The sequence below is a fragment of the Neodiprion pinetum genome, chromosome 4 (genome assembly GCF_021155775.2).
Source record: "Neodiprion pinetum isolate iyNeoPine1 chromosome 4, iyNeoPine1.2, whole genome shotgun sequence".
In the NCBI taxonomy this organism is placed as follows: domain Eukaryota; kingdom Metazoa; phylum Arthropoda; class Insecta; order Hymenoptera; family Diprionidae; genus Neodiprion; species Neodiprion pinetum.
This window is the reverse complement of record NC_060235.2, coordinates 18,041,514-18,053,405: the sequence shown is the minus strand read 5'-3', so window position 1 is coordinate 18,053,405 and position 11,892 is coordinate 18,041,514. Positions and strand designations below refer to the sequence as shown.

At 38.7% G+C, this 11,892-nt stretch overlaps 4 protein-coding genes across 6 annotated transcripts; all 4 read left to right on the top strand.

Moving 5' to 3' along the window:
• LOC124218201 (glycerol-3-phosphate phosphatase) lies at nucleotides 1-2,342 on the top strand. The gene is made up of 8 exons (XM_046624690.2): nucleotides 1-124; nucleotides 462-667; nucleotides 784-878; nucleotides 956-1,116; nucleotides 1,174-1,311; nucleotides 1,406-1,613; nucleotides 1,698-1,842; nucleotides 1,925-2,342. The coding sequence occupies exons 2-8, from the start codon at nucleotides 630-632 to the stop codon at nucleotides 2,121-2,123; spliced, it is 984 nt and encodes a 327-aa protein (XP_046480646.1). The 5' UTR covers nucleotides 1-124; nucleotides 462-629; the 3' UTR covers nucleotides 2,124-2,342.
• Nucleotides 2,343-2,502: 160 nt separating this feature from the next.
• Nucleotides 2,503-4,524, top strand: LOC124218200 (mitochondrial amidoxime-reducing component 1-like). Its single transcript, XM_046624688.2, has 6 exons — nucleotides 2,503-2,707; nucleotides 2,814-2,984; nucleotides 3,071-3,437; nucleotides 3,517-3,722; nucleotides 3,803-3,877; nucleotides 3,942-4,524. The coding sequence occupies exons 1-6, from the start codon at nucleotides 2,625-2,627 to the stop codon at nucleotides 4,063-4,065; spliced, it is 1,026 nt and encodes a 341-aa protein (XP_046480644.1). The 5' UTR covers nucleotides 2,503-2,624; the 3' UTR covers nucleotides 4,066-4,524.
• Nucleotides 4,525-4,663: 139 nt separating this feature from the next.
• On the top strand, nucleotides 4,664-7,109 carry LOC124218199 (mitochondrial amidoxime-reducing component 1). The gene is made up of 5 exons (XM_046624686.1): nucleotides 4,664-5,246; nucleotides 5,349-5,603; nucleotides 5,672-5,801; nucleotides 6,268-6,473; nucleotides 6,560-7,109. Exons 1-5 carry the CDS (start codon nucleotides 4,786-4,788, stop codon nucleotides 6,813-6,815), a joined length of 1,308 nt encoding a protein of 435 aa, XP_046480642.1. The 5' UTR covers nucleotides 4,664-4,785; the 3' UTR covers nucleotides 6,816-7,109.
• Nucleotides 7,110-7,243: 134 nt separating this feature from the next.
• On the top strand, nucleotides 7,244-11,617 carry Naglu (N-acetyl-alpha-glucosaminidase). 3 transcript variants are annotated; one of them, XR_011176936.1, is made up of 15 exons: nucleotides 7,244-7,400; nucleotides 7,563-7,723; nucleotides 7,818-7,996; nucleotides 8,081-8,299; nucleotides 8,377-8,604; nucleotides 8,699-8,762; nucleotides 8,845-8,990; nucleotides 9,090-9,174; nucleotides 9,456-9,605; nucleotides 9,673-9,815; nucleotides 9,876-10,035; nucleotides 10,141-10,331; nucleotides 10,417-10,802; nucleotides 10,964-11,129; nucleotides 11,239-11,617. XR_011176936.1 is itself a non-coding variant. In XM_046624678.2 (15 exons), the coding sequence occupies exons 1-15, from the start codon at nucleotides 7,316-7,318 to the stop codon at nucleotides 11,317-11,319; spliced, it is 2,373 nt and encodes a 790-aa protein (XP_046480634.1). In that variant the 5' UTR covers nucleotides 7,244-7,315; the 3' UTR covers nucleotides 11,320-11,617. The 3 variants fall into 3 exon arrangements, 2 of the variants coding, with proteins under 2 accessions (XP_046480634.1, XP_068991457.1); XM_046624678.2 differs by having other exon boundaries at nucleotides 10,964-11,058; XM_069135356.1 differs by having other exon boundaries at nucleotides 7,262-7,414; nucleotides 10,964-11,058.
• Nucleotides 11,618-11,892: the final 275 nt, after the last annotated feature.

Genomic DNA, 11,892 nt, shown 5'->3' with positions numbered 1-11,892 from the left:
GTATTCGGTATGCTGAGTCCACCGACTTCTAATGACTCGAAAAATATACGTAAACGTCTGAAATATTATAGAATGAATACTTGGTAAATTATTCTTTTGCGGAGCAGTGATTGTTGGTAGGCAGGTACATGTAAGCAAGTCTCAATACGACAATTGATGTAAGAGATTAGAGAAGATCTACGTCCTGATTTTCTTTGCCCACAAGTAATGTCTGGATTTAAAATCACCCGATGTCCAAGCTTTCTGGATAGTTGTAATAAAAATCGCGATTAAAACTGTTTGTGCCTTTGACCACGCTCATCGACTAATCGTCGTCACTATTTAACGTGATAAATCTAACAATTGATACCTCTGCGCCAGAAGAAAATGCTAATACATAAAACTTTTAGACAAGTATTTTAGGTGAGCAGTGCTATTTCAATCGTTTCACTCCCTCGAAAATTCTGATGTATTTATTACAGGCACTGATGATCCATGAACGAGTCTAGATAAGAAAAAAAGGTGTTTAGTCACAGCACACCTTTATGGAAAAGCTGATCCCACCACCGTGACCCTGCACTCCGCTATATAACTCTGGGGCACGTCAGGTCTCAGATCAGTTGAAGCAATCTACTCTCCACTTTTACACCATGTCAGACTTGGCCGATCTCTCCCTCCAAAACAGTGGGTAATAAAAATAGATTACTCGGATTGTTGTCATACTTTCATCAACAATTGAAAAAGTCTTAATAATCTTACGTTCAGTGTTCACTTTGTCTAATTAAACACGATTAATGTTTTCAGGAGCGCAAAGAAACCGCAGGACCTACGACAATTTAGCACGCAGGAACTGTACAACTTCCTTGATTCCTTCGACACAATTTTATCAGACTGCGATGGTGATTTTACAGCTTATTACTCTCATTATTTAGCAATTATCAATGCAGCAAAAAATTTTTATCATTCATATTTGCAGGTGTCTTGTGGAATTGTCACACTCCTATTCCAGGCGCGTTAGCCACCCTGAAGGAACTGCAAGACAAGGGAAAAAATGTTTACTTCGTATCGAACAACAGCACTTTGTCCATGAAAGACTTTTTGAAGAAGCTGCACACGCAGGGATTTCCAGCAAGAAAGGTATTTGCGCTATTGTTAGGTAGTAATTTTCTTTCTAACTCTACGTTTCGCTTTCAGGAACAAATAATCATTCCCTCACTCGTTGTTGTCTGGTACTTGAAATCTATTGATTTCAAAGGAGAAGCATACGTTGTCGGCACTGATCCATTCAAAAATGTCTTGAGGGAAAATGGAATAAAGGTTGCACCACCAGAGGTAAGTCGATACAAATTCGTTCGAAAAACCTTTAGAATACACTTTCTTATTCTCACTGATCAGTTTTTCATTGCACAAATGCGTCGAATTGCAGCCTGACTCTGTCAAGGAGGATTTGGCAGAAGTAGTAAAAGCTCTGCAAGATGTTCCGTCGATTAAAGCTATCATTCATGACTTCGAGCCCAACTACAGCTGGATGAAAATTATGAGGTCGATAGTATCGCTGCGACGAGACGACTGCCTCTACATTGCTGCGGCACTGGACAACAAAGTTGCTGTAGGAGCTGAGCACCCATTGCTCGGTAAGAAAACTTATTAGTCGTCGATTCGCTTGATCGATGCAGGAGACAAAATTCAAAAGCAATTCTGGGTCGATTATCGTATAGGTACAAAAGTCTTCACGGACATAGTCTCAGAGTTCAGCGGAAGAGAGCCCACGTTGACCGGGAAACCCAGTAAACTACTGAAGCAGTATGTTTACAAGAATTGTTCTATTACTGACCCCGAACGCTGCATATTCGTTGGCGACACGTAAGTGAAACAGAGAAAAGAAGGAAGTAGCTCAACATTTATAAGTAGGCAATCATTTTATTGTTGCGCCCTTTCATTACAGAATTCAACAGGACATGGGATTTGCCAAGTTATGTGGTTTCAAAAAACTTTTCGTCAGCTCTGGTGTGACCAGCTTGGAAGAAGTGTTGAAAGAGGAACACCTGCGTCCGGAACTCTATATACCGTCGATCGGTGGCCTGCTGCCCTTACTAAAAAACTTACCTCCGGAAGATGCTCGTGCTGGCCGGAAACCCCAATAAAACGGATCTATGGCGCGTTAAATCGTAATTTAAGATTACCCTTAATGGAATATTTCTGTATTACTGTATCACCTCAGTGAAATTTTTATAAAACAATCTTTACAATTATTTACATGAGGGGTAAAATGAAATACCTGTTATTTTTGCATCGAAATCTCATTTGCTGTTTTTATAAAAAATAATTGTACGCCTTGCACCCATTTTTGAGTTAAATCAGTTGCTCTTGTCCAATTGAATACGTTCGGTTCTGTGGCCCGAAAATATGCACGCACACATTAATACCATGTAAGATATTCCTATCTCAGGTCACCATTACGCTCATATTTATACACTTACGTCTAGCTGAGCTCCCTACTGGCAAGTAATCAAAACTCAACATTCTGAAGAGAATGTGGTAAGTTTGTGTGACCAAAACATCCAACTCTTCACTCTGTCAAGTTTTGAAGTGTCTGGAGTTCGTAGTTGAATAATAAACCTGGAGATTTTTCAATTGTTTACGCAATGACTGGAGTTTCTAAAGAAACCATAGTGGTCCTGGGTGCGGGTGCCACAGCTGCTTTAATCGCAGCAACGACATGGTACCAGTGAGTTCACAAATAATTCATTCGCACCAAGAAAGAAAACAAACTATTTCAATCTAAACAGTTCGATGTGTATGTGGATGAATTGAAATAATGATAAAACTTTTAGATATGCGAAACGAAAGAATAGAATACCTGATAAATGGATGGAAGTTGGAACGGTTGGTGATCTCTGGATTTATCCGTTAAAATCTGGGCGAGCTATGGAGGTCGAAGAAGCCGAGTGCACAGAAACTGGCCTGATTTATCACGAAGAAAATAAATTCTCCCTCAAGGACAGGTAATCGGCTATAAACTCGACTAATCCATGCGTGTCTACGTGCAAAAACTTTGCTAATTCTATATTAATTTTTTTTTTGTTTCAAGGGGTCTTCTGGTATACAGAGGAGACAATAAGGAACAACGCAACGCCAAGAATTATCCAAGGCTGCTTCTGATCACTGTTACTACTGTAAACGAGAAAGAAATTAAGCTTGAGGCACCAAATATGAGTCCGTTAATAACAAAAACTCTAATCGAAAATCCACAACTGGTTGCGTGCACTCTCCACCAAGGCGAACGTCAGCAGTGCGTCGACTGCGGGGATGAAGCTGCAAAATGGATATCGCAGTACTGCGCTGAAGGAGATTTCACCCTTAGACTGGGTCTGGGAGTGCGTTCGAAACGTAGCGTAAATTCAGAGCCTATGAAATCGTTGGCAAAAGTTTACAAGAAGATGCAAAACGAAGATCTGGTAATCGATTGTTGACAAGCAATTGAAGAAACATAGTATTATCCGCACTTAAAATCAAACAAATTTGGCTTTTTTGCAGGGAATTTTTTCAGACATATGTAGCTACTTGATATTCAATCAGGCCTCGTTGGAAGACTTGAACAAAAGATTGCCTGCAGATGTATCACCACTCAATTTTCGACCCAATATAGTTGTCGAGGGGCCCGAAGCGTATGTTGAAGATGACTGGGACTGGATCAAGATCGGCAAAGATGCAATATTCAGGAATGTGAAACCGTGTACGAGGTAAATGATCAAGGAAAATTGTTGTAGTAATTTTAAATCAGTGAAAATTTCAATAAACAAGTCAATTTATTAAATTGCAGATGCACACTGATCAACTTTGATCCCAAAACTGCAGTACCAGTGCCTGAGCGTAGAGTTTTGAAAAAATTACAGGAGTATGTATAACTTTTAGAAGGATATTCTAAGCCCAATACCGATAACAATGACGTTTTGATGCAGGTACAGGCTGATAAGGGAGGAAAGGAAACGTGAACTTGAGGGCAACGCACCGGCAATGGGTGTCTATGCAGGAATTCGTAAGCCAGGCCAGATTAAACTGGGAGATAAGGTTTATATCGGATAATCAACACCGACTGTACGGTGTTTTTGTACGTCATTTATAAAATTATTATCTACATGTCACCCAAAAATTGCATAAACTGCTAGATGCAGCTTACGGTATAATCTTTATCACAGACATAGAACATGTATATTATATATTAAGGAAAAAAAGATACTATTTGTACATTCGATAAGCTCGAGTCTAAGATAGAATGTTGTTCCTACGTATGTACCTTGTAATAGTTACGTCACTGATATATTACTATCTCATTAAATTATCATAATTATCTTTCGACGTAACGTCCATTGTTTCCTCGTGGTCGTTGTGAGCTCCTTGTTACTTGTGTCAAATCTGTGTCTCTGGTAGCTGCAGGTGATGTTAACATCAGTTGTTATCTGCTCTGCAGAGCGGCAGATAAGAAAATATATATCACACCTACACTTCTGCTGCTGGAAATAAAGACTCACATTTGAAGATTCATACATGCAATCTCTGCTAATTACTCGGGTTAATACGTAAATCCTGATAACTGTGCACGATACATTCGGTCTAAATGGTTGTTGGATATATTAGAGTTAATTGATGAATGATCGGTGATCGGTGATTGAACTGAATTGAATATGTTACGTCTTTGCTTATGTAAACTGTGCGAGTAGCGCTCTAAGTAACGTGCATGTTTACTCTTTAGAGTGCGTATAACTGATATCTGCATGATGTAATGTTTCTCTCTCAAAACGGCGGATGAACAGATCAAAAGTGACAGATACGCAATTTGATACTGAGGATAGAATTTTTGAAAGCCAACTAACACGCAGTGTACAAAAAATGAATATCCAACCGGGTAAAACGTCCATTGTAATAGTGTGTGGAGCAACGGCAGTTTTGGCAATCGTATATTGGGTAAAGCGGCGAAAAACTAAACAAACTAAACCAGAGGTGAAGAGTTCTGTTAATGGAGAACTGATTTGCGAACCGATTGAAACCACAAGCGATGATCGAATGGAAAGTGTACCGGCAAAGACCATCAAAAACCATACGCTGCAACAGATATTACCCAAAGAATGGAGAAAAATAGGACACGTGAACGAACTGTTTATTTATCCATTGAAGTCGGGTCGTGGAAAATACTTAAAAGAATCCGTTTTCACTGATTATGGTATCAGTGTGAACATCGATAACAGATATTTCTCGCTGAGAGACAGGTATATGCTTACAGATCACCTAGAAAGTCGAGTTTCATTTTTTAATTCGACGAATCGACAATCCTGATCTTGTTTTCTGCTTTCACTCAAACTTTTTTCCAGAATGTTCCTTGTCTATAATGAAGAAACTGGCGAGTTCAGAACAAGCAGAAATTATCCCACATTGATCTTAGTGACCCTAAGTGCTGTAGACACAGACAATGTAAAACTAGAGGCAGTTGGGATGCCTTCCGTGACGTTCAAGGTCCCAGAAAGCACTGTCAAAAGCGTCTCGACTCCAGCTCCTTGCTTGTTGTGGTGGGGCGGAACCCTCGAGTGCCTTGACTGCGGTTCCGAAGTAGCTAAATGGATATCTAAGTACGTTTTATTTAGAAAAAACAATTTTCTCCGAACTAGGAAATATGAAGTCAGTATTTTTGCAACAGGTTTTTAACTGGGACCAATAACGGTCTTCGATTAGGCTGTGCTACCGGAAGAAGGAATATCGACAGTGCAGAACAGGAGCCATGGGAAAATTTCGACGACGTTTACGCCACTTTGAAGAAGACAAGCACTGTAAGATTGCCAGAAAATTTTGCATAAATATTTGATATTTGATATTTATTAACCAAAATATACATAGAATTTATGCATCCCACAGAGATATATACAGTATCTGTGCCTGGATGGCAATGAGAGAAATGGTATAGAAAGAGTATAAGAAATATATACAAAAGTTATGAAGTATTGCTTACAAAATATACAAAGTAAAAAATAAACTTAAGACTTTCACTTAAGAATTAAGTAACAAAAAAAAAAAAGATTCTCGCAGATATAGCAGCTGAGAGAAGATAGTGGCAGAATCATACACTATGTTACTAAAGACGGTGAAATTGCAATGGTATGCGAGTTTGCAGCCATTTCGTAATTTTATTTTTCATAGTAGCATTGGATGCTTTCAAGGTTTTAATTGTGTTTGACATAGCATTGCACTCTTTTTGTAAATACATATTCGAAATAATACTTGATCTTTTCTGTTTAGGGCCTTTCATCAGACTTGGGCAGCTACATGGTGATGTCTGAATCCTCGGTCCACGAGCTTAACCAAAAGATGGACCGTCCAGGTCTCGCTTTACAGTTTAGACCAAACATCGTTATAGCAGGACCCGAACCTTTCGCGGAGGACAACTGGGACTGGATTAAAATCGGGGAGGGTGTTGTGATAAGAAATGTCAAGCCATACTCGAGGTGAATTATATTTAGAATATCATTCCACGATACTTGAAATCAGCGTTGAGATTTAAAGCACATACTCAACGTGTTAATTATCGCAGTTTCAGAGGCCAAAGAAATCCGCAAAGGGTTCAGGTGGAAGGCAAAGCACCGACGATGGGGATTTACTGCGGTATTTACCAAACTGGGAACGTTCAAGTTGGAGACGATGTTTACATCAATCAACCTTCATCTGAGAAATATGTGAAAACGAATAGATCTGTTAGATCTGAGGATCAAGGATATGAATCGCAACGCTTTCTTGATCAAGAAGCTATAATGAATAATCATAATTTCGGCAACAATGGACTGTCGTAAATTTTGATATTATTTGTTATAAATCTTGTACCTTATTTTAACTTATTTTCACGAGTTACAATACTGCGTCAGCAGTTCCAACAGTACAATGGTTCACTAGACTCTCGACTCATGAGCCTGACCTGCGATGTTATAAATTATTGGTAATAGAAATTTAAACATTCTTAGGACCAAAATGAAACTATTTATATTTAACTTAAGCATTAAGAAAAGAGAATAATATGTTACAACACAAATAAAGGGAAGTCAATAGCTGTAGACTTATAAGTGAGATAAGAGTATATAATATACATACGATTATTTCTATTCATAAACTTCACCCATATTATTTACCGTGGTAACTTAATCTGGCAGTAGATAATTGAGGCAAGGGTCAGCACATAAGTGACAATCAAGTGCAACGTATCAGAGTCAAGAGAGTGGGGAGTCTCACAATGATGAACCGGACGAGAGATAAAAACTTTCCTCTACAGTAACGAGAGTGATTTTGCCACTCCAACATGTGGATAATATGGCTGGCCTGTTTATATTATTTATCAAACAATGTGACCGCCGTTCACAGTTACGAAAGGATAAAACATGACGGTACGATTTCATCGGTAAAAAATTAATTTCTTTGGTAATTTTGCTCTTAAAAATTGATGACGGTTCAGCAAAGTCAAGGACCGCTTGCTGTAGGCTTGTACAGCCTTGGAATTTAGCTTGCGTTGTAAAAATATGTGTTTGAGCTAATGATTTCTGAAACAGCATTCCAGCACACTTTGGGTCACCTTAAACCCCGCGCACAGCCAGATGTACAGGCTGAAGCGGCGAGGGAAGTATTGCGAAGACTATTAGGAGACTCGTACAAATTATTCCCAGTTTCTGTCGATTCCAGTATTGGACCTGTCGGAAAAGACACTTTTCATGTAGATATAATTAGATTTCAAACATTATTTTACTCTCATCCCGATATAAATGAAAATGCAGCGCAATAATGCACATTAAACATGATTATAACAGGTATTCAAGAGTACGCTGGGTCAAATCATGATCATTGGAACATCTGGAGTCGCTGCGGTTTGGGGTTTCCACTACTACGTAAAGAATTTTTGTGATGCTCACATTGCGTGGGAAGAATCCCACGTCGAGTTGCCAAACCATCTTCCCGACGTAGACATCAAAATTACTTCCAACGATCGGTAAACATAGGCAGTGTGCAATGTGCAAAAGTTCAACGGAGCATCAGCACGAATTAGAGTTTATTTCCATCATACGCTTTCCAGGTTCCGCTACTACCAAAACGTATGTACAGCCGGCTATAGCACCGCATGGTGGGATTGGCCCAAATGGGAGAAACACATCGACTGGATGGCGTTGAATGGGATAAACCTGGCACTCGCTTTTCACGCTCAAGAAGCGATCTGGGAACGAGTTTACATTAAGTTGAACCTGACGAGACATGATATCGACGAACATTTTGGGGGACCGGCGTTTCTCCCCTGGTAATGAGATCAAATTGCAAGATTTTTCCAACAGAACTAATCACAGCCTTGATAAACCGTCGTCGCTGCGATTTCAGGGCCAGAATGGGAAACATACGTGGCTGGGGTGGACCGCTGACTTCTGCGTGGCACAACCATACAGTCAAGCTTCAGCACAAGATTTTAAACAGAATGAGAGAACTTGGAATCATTCCCGTATTACCCGCCTTCTCAGGACAAGTGCCGAGAGCATTTAGCACACTCTTTCCTACTGCAAATTTGACCAAGTTTGAGCCATGGAATAGATTCAGCGAGAAATACTGTTGGTGAGAGAGAATTAAATGTTTACTAATTGTGTTAAAAATCTTCGACTATTTCAGGTATCAAAAAGTGGGATCAATTTAATGTGTACATTTTCAGTCCATTTTTACTACTGCCAACTGATCCACTGTTCAAAACGGTCGGAACGATGTTCTTATCTGAGGTAATTAGCAAATAGCGAGCAGAACTACTCAAGAAATAACTATCCCAAATTTAGTGATGTAGAGAAAATTTAATATTTACAGTACATTCAAGAATTCAGTACGGATCACGTCTATAACTGCGATACCTTCAACGAGAACGAGCCGCCACAAAGTGATCTTGATTTTCTGAGTGGAATCAGTCGCTCAATTTACTCAGCCATTACTGACGTCGATCCGGAAGGCATATGGTTTGTTACACTTCATTTCGAATATCTAATTACAGGTTTTCATTATTTTATATAAGTCGTTCAATTCCTCATTTACAAATTGTTGAATTTTTTTTTAAGGATCTTACAAGGTTGGTTGTTCTTGCACGAATTATCTTTTTGGACAAATGCAAGAGTAGAAGCTTTCTTAACGGCTGTTCCTATAGTGAGTGTATAAATATTTCATTATTTGTCGCAGGCTTTGTCTTCTACTACTGAAAGAGCAAACAGCTTGTCAGAATATCGTTTTTCTGTCAATTTTCATTTTGAAAAAATTGTGGCTCGTAAATAACTACTTTTTATAAATCTTAGTAATTCATGCATTCCCCACATTATAAATTTTATGAACAATTTCAATTTTAGCTTATCTGCTAGTTGTGTAAATATTGCTGAAATAGTTCAATCACGCGTGAAATGCTACGTAATATTGTTTGATAACTTTCTCAGGGAAAGTTGATAGTGCTGGATCTTCAGTCGGAACAATTTCCGCAGTACGAAAGACTGAGTTCATATTACGGGCAACCGTTCATTTGGTGTATGCTTCACAATTTTGGTGGAACTCTTGGGCTTTTTGGATCCGCTGAGATAATTAATAAGGCAAGTGAATTTATTTTTATATCTTGTGTGCATTTTACGGATTTTCTAAACTACTTTATCATCATAGCGAGTATTCGAAGGCAGAAATATGAACAACAGTACGATGATCGGAACAGGACTGGCACCGGAAGGAATTAACCAAAACTATGTCGTGTACGATTTAATGAACGAAATGGCTTATCTTCGCAACCCTGCTGATCTTGATGCTTGGTAAGTAAGTTTTGAAAATCAATCGACTGCAATATTATGACACTATTTTCTCACCTTCAGGTTTGAGAGGTACGCTGCCAGAAGGTACGGTGCTTGGAACGAATATGCGGTGCAAGCATGGCAGAAATTAAGGCTATCAGTCTACAGTTTTACTGGTCTGGAAAGAATCCGTGGGAAATACACGATCACGAGACGTCCAAGTCTTAAAATTAACCCTTGGGTTGGTAGAAGAGCCGGCTTGCTGGTGCGGCTATAAGAATAAGGTTTTGCAAACCGTGAAGAAATTCGGTTGATTTACTTGATTCAAACTTTTTTCTCACCGCAGACATGGTACGATACTGGAATAATGTTATCTGCATGGGATGACATAGTGAAAGCTAGACACGGTCGGAGAAATAATACTTTCTATCAACACGACGTAGTCGATATAACTAGGCAGGCACTGCAACTCACCGCGAACACATTGTACCTGAACATAAAAACTGCTGTGAATCACAAGGATATCTCTCAGTTGCGGTAAATACATGTTGGAAGACTGTAAAATACAGATTTTACACAATCGTAGCCATAATTGGCATAATTTTGTGCCTTAACTTCACAGGGAAAACGCGAAGCTATTCACTGAACTTTTTGACGATCTGGAAAGAATATTGGCATCGAATAAGGACTTCTTGTTGGGTACATGGCTTCAGGATGCAAAGTCTTTAGCAACTGATGAAAAGGAGAAAAAACTGTACGAGTTCAATGCTAGAAATCAGATCACTCTCTGGGGTCCGAGAGGCGAAATTCGAGATTACGCAAACAAACAGTGGTCAGGAGTTGTTGCTGATTACTATAAACCTAGATGGGTTGTTTTGCTAGACGAACTGGAAAATTCTCTGGCCAATGGGACACCACTGAATTCAACCGCGGTCGATTTCAAGATATTCAATCATGTTGAGCAGCCGTTTACATTATCCAACAAAATTTACCCAGTGACTGCGAATGGTAAATGCGTTGTTAGAATTTGCTAGATTTGAGCCAACTACGTATAAAGATATATTGCATGAGGTGTAAATATTGAATGATTTATCAAAATGCATGTTATATTATGCTGGCGGCATAGATAATAATTAATATATAAATACATGTCCATGTATGGTTTTCAGGAGACAGTGTTGAGATTGCTGTAGAATTGAATAAGAAATGGAGAAAAATAAAACCGTCATCAAAGATAAGAATCACCGGGAAACGCAATTTTGGGGTATTATAATAGTAGCAATGCAAAATTATATGTGTATAATCTTTCACTATGTTGGATTCGGTGTATGAAATGTTTGTATGAAATTGTGATATAATGATGACGATGGTTTCATCTATTACACTTATTTATTACACTTTGCTTTTCCTTACTTTAATGCACCTGATTGTGGAATTTTTTCAGAACACCATATTGGATCGTAGAGCGCGCAACAGGGTAAAGATTATGAAGAGTATGAAATTAATGGTAGCATGGAGGAATTGAGTCTTACACATTATAGGTACATGCAGTAAGTTTTTTTTACACAACAAAGGTTTATTTAATATTAGGTATATATTCCGGGTACACACAATAAATGTCATGACATTTGAAACAACAGAATACACATGCATATAAATGTTACGTCTTATGATTATATCCAAGTCACAGAATGTAAAGGCCGCGAAGAAATCGTCACTGATGTACAACATACAATATACCTTGGAGGTCTAAATGCCACGTGTAGTTTGACAATCATGAACGAAAACCTAAATCCAAATTAAAATAAAAGTGTTTCCTCGGTTTTGTATTTTTCTTTTTTTCTCATCGACCAACAGAATCTTACTTAATTTAATATATTTCGTTGGAGCAAATTCATGTCATCGATTCAAACGAAACAATTTGTTCGATCTATTTCTGGATTGTAACTTTTAAACAAGCCCGGGATAAAATAGCGGCGCAGCCGTTACGTTTACTGAAGATATCCTCAGCAAACGCAATTTATTAGCGCCAGATAAGACGCAACCGGTGTCGCAGTAACGTGACGAATGAAAGCTGCCGCCAGGCGAGTAGGAATTT

Bases quoted from the DNA above. Each gene is read 5' to 3' on its own strand.
- LOC124218200 (XM_046624688.2), top strand. From the start codon at position 2,625: ATGACTGGAGTTTCTAAAGAAACCATAGTGGTCCTGGGTGCGGGTGCC. The intron at 2,708-2,813 runs GTGAGTTCACAA...TAAAACTTTTAG, and splicing joins GCAGCAACGACATGGTACCA to ATATGCGAAACGAAAGAATA. The intron at 3,723-3,802 runs GTAAATGATCAA...ATTAAATTGCAG, and splicing joins AATGTGAAACCGTGTACGAG to ATGCACACTGATCAACTTTG.
- Naglu (XM_046624678.2), top strand. From the start codon at position 7,316: ATGTGGATAATATGGCTGGCCTGTTTATATTATTTATCAAACAATGTG. The intron at 8,605-8,698 runs GTGAGAGAGAAT...GTACATTTTCAG, and splicing joins TTCAGCGAGAAATACTGTTG to TCCATTTTTACTACTGCCAA. The intron at 9,606-9,672 runs GCAAGTGAATTT...TTATCATCATAG, and splicing joins CCGCTGAGATAATTAATAAG to CGAGTATTCGAAGGCAGAAA.
- LOC124218201 (XM_046624690.2), top strand. From the start codon at position 630: ATGTCAGACTTGGCCGATCTCTCCCTCCAAAACAGTGG. The intron at 879-955 runs GTGATTTTACAG...TCATATTTGCAG, and splicing joins AATTTTATCAGACTGCGATG to GTGTCTTGTGGAATTGTCAC. The intron at 1,614-1,697 runs GTAAGAAAACTT...ATTATCGTATAG, and splicing joins AGCTGAGCACCCATTGCTCG to GTACAAAAGTCTTCACGGAC.
- LOC124218199 (XM_046624686.1), top strand. From the start codon at position 4,786: ATGAACAGATCAAAAGTGACAGATACGCAATTTGATACTGAGGATAGA. The intron at 5,247-5,348 runs GTATATGCTTAC...ACTTTTTTCCAG, and splicing joins TATTTCTCGCTGAGAGACAG to AATGTTCCTTGTCTATAATG. The intron at 6,474-6,559 runs GTGAATTATATT...TAATTATCGCAG, and splicing joins AATGTCAAGCCATACTCGAG to TTTCAGAGGCCAAAGAAATC.